At 39.7% G+C, this 17,342-nt stretch overlaps 1 protein-coding gene across 2 annotated transcripts in view; it reads left to right on the plus strand.

The window, feature by feature from the left end:
* ascc3 (activating signal cointegrator 1 complex subunit 3) overlaps positions 1 to 17,342 on the plus strand; it is a 242,832-nt gene that overhangs the window by 152,049 nt on the left and 73,441 nt on the right. For both annotated transcript variants that reach the window (XM_084435411.1, XM_084435412.1), the window contains exons 15-18: positions 11,287 to 11,478; positions 12,261 to 12,485; positions 16,771 to 16,890; positions 17,135 to 17,299. In XM_084435411.1, coding sequence (XP_084291537.1) covers positions 11,287 to 11,478; positions 12,261 to 12,485; positions 16,771 to 16,890; positions 17,135 to 17,299 — 702 coding nt within the window. The remainder of the gene's footprint in view (positions 1 to 11,286; positions 11,479 to 12,260; positions 12,486 to 16,770; positions 16,891 to 17,134; positions 17,300 to 17,342) is intronic.

Here is a 17,342-nt window from a genome sequence, read left to right on the forward strand (position 1 = left end):
ATTTTTTCCTGTTTCCTTTTTGTTTCCCATTTCCCCTTTTTTTTCCTCTTTTGGCTTTTCTTTTTCCTGTTCATTTTCATCTTTCCCTATTTCCTTTACTCTCTGTTCCTGTTCACTGTCCTTTTTCTATTTTCATTTCCCCATTATTTTCCCCCATACCTTCCCCCTTCCTTTTCTCTTTGCTTTTTCCTTTCCCTTGTAACAAAACTGATAGCATGTTTTCAGCATTAGATTACAGAGATGCAGCCGAACTGGCAGAATGGACATTGCCAAAGCTAAGAAAATGACCATGTGTCAATGGGAATGAAAGAGTGTCAGGTCAGATGCTCTGTTAATGTCCCTGTCAAAATAGACGTGTTAAGACTCGCAAAGACATTGTCTCAGCAATGACCCTGCATGTGTTGAGCCATTGCTCATACAGACTTTTTTTTTTTTTTTACCAATCCTGAGCGTGATTTGAGAATCAGAGGTCATTGTGTTTGTGATGTCCTCAGGCCACTCACTCAGATCTGGTCACGTCTCAGTATCTGCATCACCCAGAGGTGTTTGTGTGTGTGTGTGTGTGTGTGTGTGTGTGTGTGTGTGTGTGTGTGTGTGTGTGTGTCGGTGTGGTATGGCTACTGTCTGCTTGTGTTAAGGCCGAGTAATGGCTAATCAGTGCTGTCTGCCACGGCCGGTGGAAAGCACCCGGGCTTCTGCTTAATAATCTCTCTTCAGCTGCCCTTAATCATCCTTGATCAGAGAGCCGATGCACTGCCATCTTGAATCCAACCTCTGAACGTGAGCGCCTGGCCCAGCCTCACTTTAACTTACGCTCAGAAAGCACAGCATTAATACTCTGTGACACCTCAAAGCAAACCTTAGCGTTTCAATTAGAGCCTCGCGGTGCCCTGGAGAACGTTTGCCACTCCTCCCCATCTCAAACACACTCTCACTTGCATTTCAGTGGGTATTTCTCTTGTTTACCTTTTTATTTGTTGAGATTACTGATTTTTCAGGATGATTCATTTTCAGCTGCTGGCGAGTATAGAAAATAGGTTATATGCTTAGAGAAACCAAAACAGAGCTTCTTTACATTTTAGCCTTATTGAGTTAGAAGTGAACAAACCATATATTTGTAAAATCCAGACCTATGTTCTCTTCTGGCGTCAGGGAGAAATCTAACATCTTCAAGGTTAAACTTCATCCAGCTCATTTGAATTTGTTAATGTTTTACAAGAAGGTACAATGTATAATCATTTATAATAGTTCACCCAAATTTTGCATCACTGGAACACTTTCATGCTATTGCTTTTTCTTCTATAGAACAAAAAAAGATTAAATTTGAAGAATGTTCAGTGGTTTTTGCCCATTATTAAAGTCAGTGGGATCCAAAGCTTTCAAGCTCCAAAAAAATAATGTAAAGACCGGATTGATGTGTTTTACTTCTTGATCACTTTATATGATACAAATGTAACCTTATATTCCCTTTCAAATCAAAACAAACATCAGTCAACAACTTCATACAAAGTCTAGTGTTGTAGTTGAGACCACCTAAACCGAGACCAAGACCAGTGTGTTGAGACCAAGACATGACCAAGACCAGCACTCCTCAAATTCGTTGAAAAGATTTGCATCTTCTGTCTGAGAAATGTCTTATATTTAATCAATAAATACAGTTAGGATAATAAGACACTATAGAGCTGCTACCAATCAAATCACTAACAATCAAATTCATCTTTGTGTTGCAGAGGTGGCACAGAAGTTGCATCTGAATTGGTACATTCGCATAAATAATGTTCAGATTTTTTTTTTTTTTTTTAAATAACATTTTGAATATAGAAATGTGATGGAAAAATAAAATGATAGGTCTACTTTTAAATATGAAACTGAAATCAAAACACTTAATGAGTGAGCCATGGAATAATTTATTCAACCCATTTGTTCAAAGCAGTTGATTAATTTAATAACGAAATATGTTGCCGAAATAGCAAAAACGTGTCTAAAATTTGTCACTTAATATTAACTTCTTGTTTATTGAACGTTTGTATAAAATCAACATCATATTCGTGAAAACAGCTCTCTTGCTCTTGTGATGTTGCTTGATTATACCCTGTTATATAAAAAACAAGATCTCATACAAGTACGTTTTTGCAATCATAACTTGAATTTCGTGGTCATTTATATAAATTTTTGGAGACAATCCTGCATTGATTTCGAACCCGGCACCACAGTAACAAAAGAAATCACATTATAAGCAGCCAGTTTTAAATCAAATCACATTAATGATGTTAACAAATAAATCAGACAATTCACCGGCAGTTTAGGGATATCCTCTCAGCTGTGGTCTTGAGATAAAATCCTCAGAGTCCTGTAAGTCTGAGACCAAGACGAGACCGAGAACAAATGCAGTCGAGACCGAGACGAGACCAAGACCTTCAAAAATGGTCGAGACCAAGACCGATCTTGAGTACTACAACACTAACAAAGACTACATCAAATATGATGACACAAACGTTATGCCATTTGGACACATGACATGCTACAACCAGTGAGGTTTAACATTTGAGGTCATGAGTTTGGTACAACATGAGGCTAAATTATGACAGAATTTAATTTTTCGGTGACCTAATACTGTAAAATCTGCACTATGTAACTTTTATGATGTCAATCAACATCTGTGATTTAAACACAGACTTGCGTAGGAACATTATTTTGTATTTTACATCAGTTGTTTTGGCACATGCATTTGGTGGTATGATGTGAACACATGGTTACCCAGTTAACTTTCAACCCTCTGAAATTCCTTATGTGTCCAACAAGAAAAAAAACTATATTTGGGTCAATGTTAAATCTCTCCAGATCTTGAAGCTTTTGCCATCTGAAAAGCCATTGATTCTTGGCAATCTCCAAATAAGCGCTCTGCTCACCTTAGCAATAGGGCTAGGTATTGACATAGATGTCACAAATCAATTTGATTCTGATTCACAAGCTCTTGATTGGATTATGTTGTGATTTCGATTTGATTCGATTCAATATCGATTATTTTGATTATATATCAGGTGCAGTGCATGTCAATTTATCTTAAGGACATCAATGTCTCAACTAATGCTGTAAACTCTACAGTAAACCCTGTCAGTTCTATAATATTAAAGCTTGAAATGAGTTCAAATTAAAAATATATATAATAATCAACACTCAAACATTATACAAATGTTTAAATTAGACATTAGTTGTTTTTAATTACATTTTTTGCTGATATCATTTTTTGTAGTTCAATTGGTTGATGACATATAAACAAGCAGTGGCTGTAATAAAAGCCATTTTCATGGCAGATTTATTCAAACATATAATAAATGAAACATCACTAGCCGGGTAAGTAATATTTGAGTCTTATCTTCTAAGTTATCTCTTCTAGTTACTTGACACTGTTGTATTATCAACGTTTTTTTCGTTTCTGAAACACAGACTACATGAGACATGATATATTTCAGTAAGTTGTATTATATCTTTTTATGTCCATTCATGTTTATTTGGTGCTATAACTAGTAGTAAAGAGGAAGAGATGATCGGTTCACGTGCGATCTGTCACGCCACACTGAAGAGCGCCAAAACAACATTTATTGTTTGTATTTCATGATACAATTGACAGAGTTTAAAAGCGTTGGGATTATTGGATGTGCTGTAAAATAATGTTTAATGAAGTTTTGCACATGCATCATCTGAAAACAGCATCGACTAAAAGATTGATACTTGGGATTTAAGAATCAACATTGGTGCATCAAACTGAAGAGCGATTAAAAAAACGATATTTATTGTAATAAATAGTCAACCCAGCCATACTTAGCAACCACAATCAGTGCCATAGCAACCATCCTGAACACCCTAGCAACCAGATAGCAATCTCCAAATAAACACTCATCTCACCGTCTGATTCTGATGCCTTAGCAACCATTCAAACACCCGAGCAATGTGAGTTTTGCACGGACGAGCACCTGTTCAGACAGTGTACAATTTATACGTTGAATGGCCTCATGCTGGTAAAGGGCATGAATTGTGCGCTGGTGATGTTTTGAAATTACACATGGCATGAAATGACAATGATACAAAAATGACATAATCTCACATCAGAATGTATAATTTAGCACTTAGGACGTCTAATAGGGACCTGCATTTGAATTTAGCAAAAGGCTTGAAAGATGATGCTCCTCCTGAACGCTGCTGCCACGCCACATTAAAACAGAGAGCGGTTCTCTCATTATAGCGCTGATCGAATCCAGAGATCCACAGAGACCAGCGGATTGGACGACCAAATTGACCTAGAGAAGAAAAGAAATGGCTTCTTATGAAGGAGCAATTCATTAAAGCAGTGTGATGATCAGTGATATTTATCTCCATACGCCAGGATGGTATTTTTACACCCGTCATTATGTGATAAATGGAAGGATCTTGATAAGGAAAGGCAGTGAACGTCATTATTAAGGACTTGTATAGTCAATCAGCATATTGATCACCAAACACACAGATAATAACACTCATTAACAGCGAGTTAGTGGCCTCTAGAATCTAATTGGCCGCCCCAGGTGCCACTCCAGAATTCTGAACCCTGATTGGCCATTGGTTCCTGAAGGCCATTCTAAGGGAAACGTAACGTTACGTGAGGTTTTATTGACGTCTTTCAGAGGTTAAAACACTGATTGAGCGATTACACGAGGCATGGTATATTTCAGTAAGTTGTACTGTATCTTTCAATAAACCTTCTGATGTTCATTCAGGTTTATTTGGTGCTGTAACTACTCTATCTATACAATCCCACACGAAATCTGAGGTCTGGTGGTAAGTGACTTCTCTCTGTCCCCTGATAGCAATTAAAGCATAGAGGAGGTAAAGCCTTCGCTATTGCCGGCCCTAGGTCCTTCCGGCGTATATCAGATCGGCACAGTCCTGAACTGGTTTTAAATCATCTCTTTAAACCATCTTAAAAATCATCCCTTGGCTTTCCACTCACTGTGAGCTTCTGTCATGAATGTGTGGTTTGCCCTGTGTTTCTTCATTTTGTGTGTTGTTCAGCACTTTGTTTGCCTGTGTCTGCTGTTTATAACTGTGCTATATGAATAAAACTAACTTGAAACTTAGAGGAAAGGATGACCTGAGGTGGACACAGCGATCTGTCATGCCACATTAAAGAGCACCAAAATGGTATTTATTCTTTGAATTGGGTTATAAAATTGAAATGTAACAATTTGAACATAAAAGCACGAAGCTTATTGCGATTATCTTAAAACAAAAGACTAAAAGATCTTCGATCATCAAAATGAAGATCCACTAAAAAAGAGAAATCAATATTTTCATCGCAGCCCTAGAATCTGTACATGTTTGCCTGTTCTTGCTTCTCCATCTGAGAAGCGTTAATAAAACGCCACTGTTTCAGTCAGTGATTTCGGTCCTCTAAAATGGTTTCAACTGAAATTTTTCTGCTGAATATTTTCCATTGCCCAAGTTTTGGTACTGTCTGAAATATTTATTGTTCCACATTTTATTGGAGAGAGTGTATCTGTATTTTCTATTAACATTCATTATAATGGTAATAAAAGGTCAATGAAACATTAAATTATTGTAATACCATGATTTTTGGATGTGATACCATGTTAGCACTAGTGTTGTAGTACTCGAGATCGGTCTTAAGACCACCTTTTAAAGGTCTTGGTCTCGTCTCGGAATCGACCGCATTTTTACTCGGTCTCAGACGAAGAGGACTCGGATTTTATTTCAAGCCCGTTTAAGACCACAACTGAGGGTATATCACGAAATTATTCGTTAACATCATTACTGTGATTAGACGTTAAACTTCCGACCATGAGCCAAATCCAGGGCTGCAAACTCTTACGCATTCAGCACGCTCTCACGCCACACATCCGTTTTCTCACGCACAGAAAAATCACGAAGCAAAGAGGACATTGAGACCAACAGACTAGACAAAGAAGGTTACTTATGATATAAAAAAAAAAGTCTATTCTATTATGAAATTCAAACAATAAATACCGTTTTGGTGCTTGTAAATGTGACGTGACAGATCCCTAGCGGCACGTTAACCGATCATCTCTACTAGCTAATAGTAAATAAACACGAATGAACAATGTTGAAAGATACAGTACAACTTATTCCTCATACATAATATCGATCATCAGTGTTTTTCAACCGCGGAAAGAGGTAAAACAGCTGGAGAACTATTGTCACATAACATTTACCTCAGGAAAGTCATTTAATGACCATCAACGCACGTTAGTTGGCTAGAAAAAAATAGCTATAGAGAGTATTTTGCTAAATATGTGTAGGCTACTATATTACATATTTATTATATTTTACTTACATCATTAAATAAAGTTGTTATTATAATAAAAAAACGCATTATATTTAATTTTAGTTATTTTTAACCTTAAATAATACTGCCAGCTGATCTGTGTGTTTACAGCATTAGGTGAGATGTTTTTTTTTTTTTCTTGAGAAAAATTAATGCTTATATTGTGTACCTAATATTTATCCAAATGATCAATATTGAATCAAATCACAAGAATTGAATTGAATTGAAATCGTGAAATTTGTGTCAAGCAATAATAAAAGCCGTAGCTTACCAGAAATTGTACCATGTAAACATTGTAACATGTTGTCACTAAACCTAATAAAATTATTTAATTACTAAAATGTTTTGACAATCACAATACACTTATTGTGATGCAAGATTTTTTTTTTTTTTTTTACATCCCCCCCCAATCCAAACGGGGCGATATTAACCAAAAACAGGCCAAAGTCAAACCACATGTGAGATATTTACAAACTGTAATCAAAATAATATACAAATACAGGGTTTCCTTCCCCGTTGCACAATATGTACCAACATGTAAATGAAAAATATATATCAAATAATTTGCCTACTAGGCAAGACTTAATGCATGGATCATATGACGCATGTTCCACCACCTGTTATTCACATTAATTTAAGACATAGGCCTAATGGACTGTGTCTAGATTAATACCTCATCGAGATTAGCATTTTTACGGATCTTTGAGTCTTAAAATGGCCGCATATGCATATTCCACATTTTATCATAAGTGTGTCTTGCAGTGTGGGGACTTGCACTGGTCTAACTAACACAAGTTAGCACTATGATATTCTTTGAACTACCTTTGGAGTATTGTGTAAATATTGTGTTGTATGAAAATGTTAACCAATCAGTAGCGTATACCAGAGCACCATGGTACTATAATCTGATGCCATCACCGCACCATGGTACCAGCACAGTGTTTTTCTCTATCGTGGAGACTGCAGTGAGACAGATGTTGGTGTGTTTGGTATTCTGTGTGTGTTGAAGAGGGACAGACGTGTGTGTAATGGGCTGTTCTCAGCGGCACTGAGGCCTTGTTGCTGTTGACCTGCATTTAGACTCAGGCAGGGTGAGATCAAGCGTCTGATGGTGCCAGCGCAGGTCACGACCTCTATCGGCTGTCAACACAACACGCATCTCAATCACACTCCTCTGACGGCACTGCTGCAGGGATTCACTTCTTTCTGCACGCATGAGTGTGTTTTAAAGTCATTTATCATTTCTACACCAAATGGAAAGTCTCCTGTCGAGAAAACTGGAAGTACCGCACCCACAATTACGCTATTGATTGATCCTATGTCTGCGTCTGAAGTCTATGGAAGCTTGTTTCCACCACAGAATAAAACATTTTAAAAGATAATTGCGACTTTATTTCTCAGAATTGCATGTTATAAAGTCAGAATTGCATGATGTAAAAAAAAATCAGAATTGCGAATTTAATTCTAATATCACGCAATTCTGACTTTATATCATGCAGTTCTAACTTTGTAACTCGCAATTGCAACTATATCATGCAATTCTGACTTTATTACACACTATTGCGACTTTATATCATGCAATTCTGACTTTATTACACACAATTGCGACTTTATATCACGCAATTCTGACTTTATTACACACAATTGCGACTTTATATCACGCAATTCTGACTTTATTACACACAATTGCGACTTTATATCACGCAATTCTGACTTTATTACACACAATTGCGACTTTATATCACGCAATTCTGACTTTATTACACACTATTGCGACTTTATATCATGCAATTCTGACTTTATTACACACTATTGCGACTTTATATCACGCAATTCTGACTTTATTACACACAATTGCGACTTTATATCATGCAATTCTAACTTTGTAACTCGCAATTGCAACTATATCATGCAATTCTGACTTTATTACACACAATTGCGACTTTATATCATGCAATTCTGACTTTATATCATGCAATTCTGACTTTATATCATGCAATTCTGACTTTATATCATGCAGTTCTAACTTTGTAACTCGCAATTGCAACTATATCATGCAATTCTGACTTTATTACACACAATTGCGACTTTATATCATGCAATTCTGACTTTATTACACACAATTGCGACTTTATATCATGCAATTCTGACTTTATTACACACAATTGCGACTTTATATCATGCAATTCTGACTTTATATCATGCAATTCTGACTTTATATCATGCAATTCTGACTTTATATCATGCAATTCTAACTTTGTAACTCGCAATTGCAACTATATCATGCAATTCTGACTTTATTACACACAATTGCGACTTTATATCATGCAATTCTGACTTTATTACACACAATTGCGACTTTATATCATGCAATTCTGACTTTATTACACACAATTGCGACTTTATATCACGCAATTCTGACTTTATTACACACAATTGCGACTTTATATCACGCAATTCTGACTTTATTACACACAATTGCGACTTTATATCACGCAATTCTGACTTTATTACACACAATTGCGACTTTATATCATGCAATTCTAACTTTGTAACTCGCAATTGCAACTATATCATGCAATTCTGACTTTATTACACACAATTGCGACTTTATATCATGCAATTCTGACTTTATATCATGCAATTCTAACTTTGTAACTCGCAATTGCAACTATATCATGCAATTCTAACTTTGTAACTCGCAATTGCAACTATATCATGCAATTCTGACTTTATTACACACAATTGCAACTATATCATGCAATTCTGACTTTATTACACACAATTGCGACTTTATATCATGCAATTCTGACTTTATATCATGCAGTTCTAACTTTGTAACTCGCAATTGCAACTATATCATGCAATTCTGACTTTATTACACACAATTGCGACTTTATATCATGCAATTCTGACTTTATTACACACAATTGCGACTTTATATCACGCAATTCTAACTTTGTAACTCGCAATTGCAACTATATCATGCAATTCTGACTTTATTACACACAATTGCGACTTTATATCATGCAATTCTGACTTTATTACACACTATTGCGACTTTATATCACGCAATTCTGACTTTATTACACACAATTGCGACTTTATATCACGCAATTCTGACTTTATTACACACTATTGCGACTTTATATCACGCAATTCTGACTTTATTACACACAATTGCGACTTTATATCACGCAATTCTGACTTTATTACACACTATTGCGACTTTATATCACGCAATTCTGACTTTATTACACACTATTGCGACTTTATATCACGCAATTCTGACTTTATTACACACAATTGCGACTTTATATCACGCAATTCTGACTTTATTACACACAATTGCGACTTTATATCACGCAATTCTGACTTTATTACACACAATTGCGACTTTATATCACGCAATTCTGACTTTATTACACACAATTGCGACTTTATATCACGCAATTCTGACTTTATTACACACAATTGCGACTTTATATCACGCAATTCTGACTTTATTACACACAATTGCGACTTTATATCACGCAATTCTGACTTTATTACACACTATTGCGACTTTATATCACGCAATTCTGACTTTATTACACACAATTGCGACTTTATATCACGCAATTCTGACTTTATTACACACAATTGCGACTTTATATCACGCAATTCTGACTTTATTACACACAATTGCGACTTTATATCATGCAATTCTAACTTTGTAACTCGCAATTGCAACTATATCATGCAATTCTGACTTTATTACACACTATTGCGACTTTATATCATGCAATTCTGACTTTATTACACACAATTGCGACTTTATATCACGCAATTCTGACTTTATTACACACAATTGCGACTTTATATCATGCAATTCTAACTTTGTAACTCGCAATTGCAACTATATCATGCAATTCTGACTTTATTACACACAATTGCGACTTTATATCACGCAATTCTGACTTTATTACACACAATTGCGACTTTATATCATGCAATTCTAACTTTGTAACTCGCAATTGCAACTATATCATGCAATTCTGACTTTATTACACACCCCCGTTACAGCCCCGTTAATTTCTCATATGGGATCTCTGTGTTACAATTAACATATTTTATTATATGATATGATTATATGTGGTTTTATTATTAATATGGTGATTATCTCTAAGGTGGACGCACAACTTAATAAATGATTTTTAAACATCTGAATCAAACCATGCCATGTCAACAAATGGAAAAGTCAGCCAGCTATTTATGATTATATCAGTTATTGTGCCTTTTGCCCCGACCACAAATACCATAATTTTACATATTCTTCAATTAATCAAAAACTGTTTACCTTTGACAAAACTGAAAAACATTAACAGTACCTATTCTGTAATTTTATCGATTTTCATTTGTTTGCCATATAAATTATTTTAAAATCATTAAATATTATATCAAATTAGTGCAGAATCAACTTTCCGTTGCTGCCCCGGGATCTTGTCGAGAATCAGCCAAATGTGCATAATGAAATGTTTAGGAAACTGCTGTGTTCAGTTTCTGTGCCATCTAGTGGTTTAGAGGAGAATAAAATCAAAGGTAACACTTTATTTCTTTATTCCCACTTTAGATGTTCGACTAACTATCAGTAACTTTGCAACTACATGCCAACTGACTCTCATTAGAGTATTAGTAGACTGTCTGTGTAATATCTGCACACACTTTATTTTGATGCTCCCCAACAGACATTATCCTACTCTACATGTCTATGCTGCACCCTAACAGTCTACTAATACTCTAATGACTGCTAGTTGACATGTAGTTGCAAAGTTGCTTATAGTTGTGAACCTTTGGAAATAAAGTGTAACTAAATTGAATGCACCGTTTTACCTTTATCCCCACTGTAACCTCTTCACTCCAGGCGAGTGTGTGTTTCCTGATGTGTGATGCTGTGTGTGCCACAGGTGCAGCGCTCCAGAAACAAGCAGATGAGGGAGATGTTTCCCGACGGATTCGGGATCCATCACGCCGGGATGTTACGGCAGGACCGAACCCTCATGGAGAACATGTTTTCCAGAGGATACATAAAGATTCTGGTGTGCACCGCCACGCTGGCCTGGGGTGTTAACTTACCCGCTCACGCAGTCATCATCAAGGTCAGGACACATCTCTGCTGGCTTGTGTATGTGTGCATGAAATTATTAAAGTGCTTTTCAGCTATTACCTTTCATGCAGTATGTTTATAGCTGTTTGTAAATGTAAAATGTCTGCAAAGATCAAAGTGCAGATAAAAGGAGTTGTTGTCAATCAGTCGTCAGTAATTCCACTCTTACTTTTTGCACGAACCTATGTAGGATTGTATCAAATTTGCATAATGGTCTTCATTGGCTGCCCACGAGCAGTCTACTTTGCCCCTCCCCCTCAAACACTGTAGTTGTAGCGGAGACTGAAAGAAATTGGTTAGCTTTGGCAACATGTCAAGAAGACGCTGTTTTCAGCAGTGTGAATCCATTCTGATGCACTTCCAAAGCAATTTATACGGTAAAACGACACCATCATTGCTGTTCATACTGTATCATTGTGTATCAAATGCTGAGAAAGAGCTGAAATTCATAAATGCTAATGGGGGTTTGGTTTTGGGCACACACTGTTACCGGTCAACCAATCACAACACACTGGGTCATCTGACCAATCAGAGCAGAGTAGGCTCATGGAAAGACGGGTTTAAAGAGACTGAAGTCTGTGAGAAAAGACATGTCTATATTGTATATTATGAGAAAAGAAAGTGTTTTAGGCCTTGGCTGCATGTAAACCTGTTGAAGGAGACTTACAAAATTCAGATCCTTTGAGGATGCTTTAAATAAGCATAATAGGGGCACTTGAATCATAATTCTGGAATCTACAGAATGGGCTTTAAATGATTCCTGTCTGATATCAGGGCACTAATATCTATGATGCCAAGCGTGGAGCGCTGGTGGATCTGGGCATCCTGGACGTGATGCAGATCTTCGGTCGGGCCGGACGGCCACAGTTTGACAAGTACGGAGAGGGAACCATCATCACGACCCATGAGAAGCTGAGCCATTACCTGACGCTCCTGACCCAGCAGAACCCCATCGAGAGCCAGTTCCAGCAGAGCCTATCCGACAACCTCAACGCTGAGGTACAGCCACACACACTGCCAACCTCAACGCTGAGGTACAGCCACACACACTACCAACCTCAACGCTGAGGTACAGCCACACACACTGCCAACCTCAACGCTGAGATACAGCCACACACACTGCCAACCTCAACGCTGAGGTACAGCCACACACACTACCAACCTCAACGCTGAGGTACAGCCACACACACTGCCATCCTCAACGCTGAGGTACAGCCACACACACTGCCAACCTCAACGCTGAGGTACAGCCACACACACTGCCATCCTCAACGCTGAGGTACAGCCACACACACTGCCAACCTCAACGCTGAGGTACAGCCACACACACTACCAACCTCAACGCTGAGGTACAGCCACACACACTGCCAACCTCAACGCTGAGATACAGCCACACACACTGCCAACCTCAACGCTGAGGTACAGCCACACACACTACCAACCTCAACGCTGAGGTACAGCCACACACACTACCAACCTCAACGCTGAGGTACAGCCACACACACTGCCATCCTCAACGCTGAGGTACAGCCACACACACTGCCATCCTCAACGCTGAGGTACAGCCACACACACTGTGATACTGAGGTACAGCCACACACACTGTGATACTGAGGTACAGCCACACACACTGCCATCCTCAATGCTGAGGTACAGCCACACACACTGCCAACCTCAACGCTGAGGTACAGCCACACACACTGCCAACCTCAACGCTGAGGTACAGCCACACACACTGCCATCCTCAACGCTGAGGTACAGCCACACACACTGCCAACCTCAACGCTGAGGTACAGCCACACACACTGTGATACTGAGGTACTGCCACACACACTGCCATCCTCAACGCTGAGGTACAGCCACACACACTGCCAACCTCAACGCTGAGATACAGCCACACACACTGCCAACCTCAACGCTGAGATACAGCCACACACACTGCCATCCTCAACGCTGAGGTACAGCCACACACACTACCAACCTCAACGCTGAGGTACAGCCACACACACTGCCATCCTCAACGCTGAGGTACAGCCACACACACTGTGATACTGAGGTACAGCCACACACTCTGCCAACCTCAACGCTGAGGTACAGCCACACACACTGCCAACCTCAACACTGAGGTACAGCCACACACACTGCCATCCTCAACGCTGAGGTACAGCCACACACACTGCCAACCTCAACGCTGAGATACAGCCACACACACTGCCAACCTCAACGCTGAGGTACAGCCACACACACTGTGATACTGAGGTACTGCCACACACACTGCCAACCTCAACGCTGAGGTACTGCCACACACACTGCCAACCTCAACGCTGAGGTACTGCCACACACACTGCTAACCTCAACGCTGAGGTACAGCCACACACACTGCCAACCTCAACGCTGAGGTACAGCCACACACACTGCCAACCTCAACGCTGAGGTACAGCCACACACACTGCCAACCTCAACGCTGAGGTACAGCCACACACACTGCTAACCTCAACGCTGAGATACAGCCACACACACTGCTAACCTCAACGCTGAGGTACAGCCACACACACTGCTAACCTCAACGCTGAGGTACAGCCACACACACTGCTAACCTCAACGCTGAGGTACAGCCACACACACTGCTAACCTCAACGCTGAGGTACAGCCACACACACTGCTAACCTCAACGCTGAGGTACAGCCACACACACTGCTAACCTCAACGCTGAGGTACAGCCACACACTGCCAACCTCAACGCTGAGATACAGCCACACACTGCCAGCCTCAACGCTGAGGTACTGCCACACACACTGCCAGCCTCAACGCTGAGGTACAGCCACACACACTGCCAACCTCAACGCTGAGGTACAGCCACACACACTGCTAACCTCAACGCTGAGGTACAGCCACACACACTGCCAGCCTCAACGCTGAGGTACAGCCACACACACTGCCAACCTCAACGCTGAGGTACAGCCACACACACTGCTAACCTCAACGCTGAGGTACTGCCACACACACTGCCAACCTCAACGCTGAGGTACTGCCACACACACTGCTAACGTCAACGCTGAGGTACAGCCACACACACTGCCAACCTCAACGCTGAGGTACAGCCACACACACTGCCAACCTCAACGCTGAGGTACAGCCACACACACTGCCAACCTCAACGCTGAGGTACAGCCACACACACTGCCAACCTCAACGCTGAGGTACAGCCACACACACTACCAACCTCAATGCTGAGGTACAGCCACACACACTGCTAACCTCAACGCTGAGGTACAGCCACACACACTGCCAACCTCAACGCTGAGGTACTGCCACACACACTGCTAACATCAACGCTGAGATACAGCCACACACACTGCTAACCTCAACGCTGAGGTACAGCCACACACACTGCTAACCTCAACGCTGAGGTACAGCCACACACACTGCCAACCTCAACGCTGAGGTACAGCCACACACACTGCCAACCTCAACGCTGAGGTACAGCCACACACACTGCTAACCTCAACGCTGAGATACAGCCACACACACTGCTAACCTCAACGCTGAGGTACAGCCACACACACTGCTAACCTCAACGCTGAGGTACAGCCACACACACTGCCAACCTCAACGCTGAGGTACAGCCACACACACTGCCAACCTCAACGCTGAGGTACAGCCACACACACTGCTAACCTCAACGCTGAGGTACAGCCACACACACTGCTAACCTCAACGCTGAGGTACAGCCACACACACTGCTAACCTCAACGCTGAGGTACAGCCACACACACTGCTAACCTCAACGCTGAGGTACAGCCACACACTGCCAACCTCAACGCTGAGATACAGCCACACACACTGCCAACCTCAACGCTGAGGTACAGCCACACACACTGCTAACCTCAACGCTGAGGTACTGCCACACACACTGCTAACGTCAACGCTGAGGTACAGCCACACACACTGCCAGCCTCAACGCTGAGGTACAGCCACACACACTGCCATCCTTGATAAAAGTGCTCGACGCGGCTCTGGGGGGGTTAATAAAGGCCTTCTGAAGTGAGGCGATGCATTCGTGTAAAAATATCCATATTTAAAACTTTATCCACTAAAATAACTAGCTTCCGGCATACGGCTGAACACAAGTCGACTTACACCAAAAGTGTAACCCTTGAACTTGACATACAACATGATGTGTAACGGTGTAATAAATGTAGGCACTGACAGTGACAAGCCTATTCTTTAAATATGACAATAAGTGTTTTTGTTTTCAGCTACAATTTGTTTAAGGCCAAGAGTTGTAAACCTTTTTACAAATAAATGAAAAGCCTGTTTAAATGAACATCTGCCCTCTTGCTGTATCAGAATCTCACAGATTTAATTTATGATTGTCACAATAATGTGTCTATTCCTAAAATCAAGATGCCTCATGATTACATGACCTTGAGAATAACTTATTTTTTTAATACTGTAAATGGTAGATTATAAGGCTATATATTGTATGCTGATGTATGGTATTTCTAAAGTGTTCAAAAGGAAAAAAAACATTAACAATGTATACCGAATATAACTGAAAACTGACCACAGAGCCGTGATGCAAACCAAACCGAGGATTTTGTGAACCGTTCCACTCCTAATATATATATATATATATATATATATATGACAGAAGCACAACAAAATGACTAAAATGTAACTTTAAATTAAAATGAAGCTAATTCAAAATATTAATAAAAATGTAGTATTAGATTATATAAATCATCTCCTACTATAGAATCACAAATTGTTCTAACACTAAAACCCAGTCTTTTTGTCGCTAAATTTAGTTTGCACTGAACAAGGAGTTTCACTTTGTTTGCAAACGTATGTTTTTATTTAAAAAATATATATATTTGACTGCTAGAATGTGTTTTTGTAATTTAATTAATGATAATAAGCTTGGAAAAGAATTAAATGAGCTTTAATGAACTCATTATAATAGTAGAAGGAAAGGGCTGTTCCTGACTCCGCCACATGATGGCAGCATCTGCACGCGTTATCCCACACAAGCTCATGATCAGTTCATCCCACAGATGGCGCACTGACATCAGACATCAGTTGAACATTAGATTAAAATCATTCCTGCATGTATTACCACTGTGTCTGTGCATGGCATATCAATTATCATATTACATCCAAGATCTCAATCACATAGTTAGTTAGTAATATTAAACACAACCAACACCTCTAGAAAACATTAGGATTTGATTTAAAGTGCTTGAAATGTGATGCTTGCTTTTTTGTTGGTTGTTTTGTGCAGATCGCTCTAGGGACGGTCACTAATGTTGATGAAGCCGTCCGCTGGTTGAGTTACACGTATCTGTACGTGCGAATGAGAGCCAATCCACTGGTTTACGGGATCAACCACAAGGCCTGTCAGGTGCTCATGCTCTCATAATCTGCTCTTAATATTCTCAGTAGTTAAATGGCACATAAGATTCACCGGTTTTCAGTTTTTATTGATATTTTCAGTGTAAATATATTTATATTAGTCATAATATATATATTTATAATATATATTAGTTATGCAGTTATATTTTCCTCTCTTGTTATAGTTTATTATGTCAAATGGTTTGTTGTGAAATATTTTGATAATAGTTGATGATAATTGCGGTGTTGTTCAGATGGACCCGCAGCTGGAGCTCTACAGGAAGGAGTTAGTGGTGGAGTCGGGCAGAAAGCTGGATAAGGCTCGGATGATCCGCTTCGACGAGAGGACGGGTTATTTCGCGTCCACAGATCTCGGCAGGACAGCCAGTCATTTCTACATAAAGTACAACACTATGGAGGTGAGATGTGTGTGAATGTAGAGAGCAGGATTTCATTCTCAAA

Source organism: Rutilus rutilus, assembly GCF_951802725.1.
Source record: "Rutilus rutilus genome assembly, chromosome: 17".
Classification (NCBI taxonomy): Eukaryota; Metazoa; Chordata; class Actinopteri; order Cypriniformes; family Leuciscidae; genus Rutilus; species Rutilus rutilus.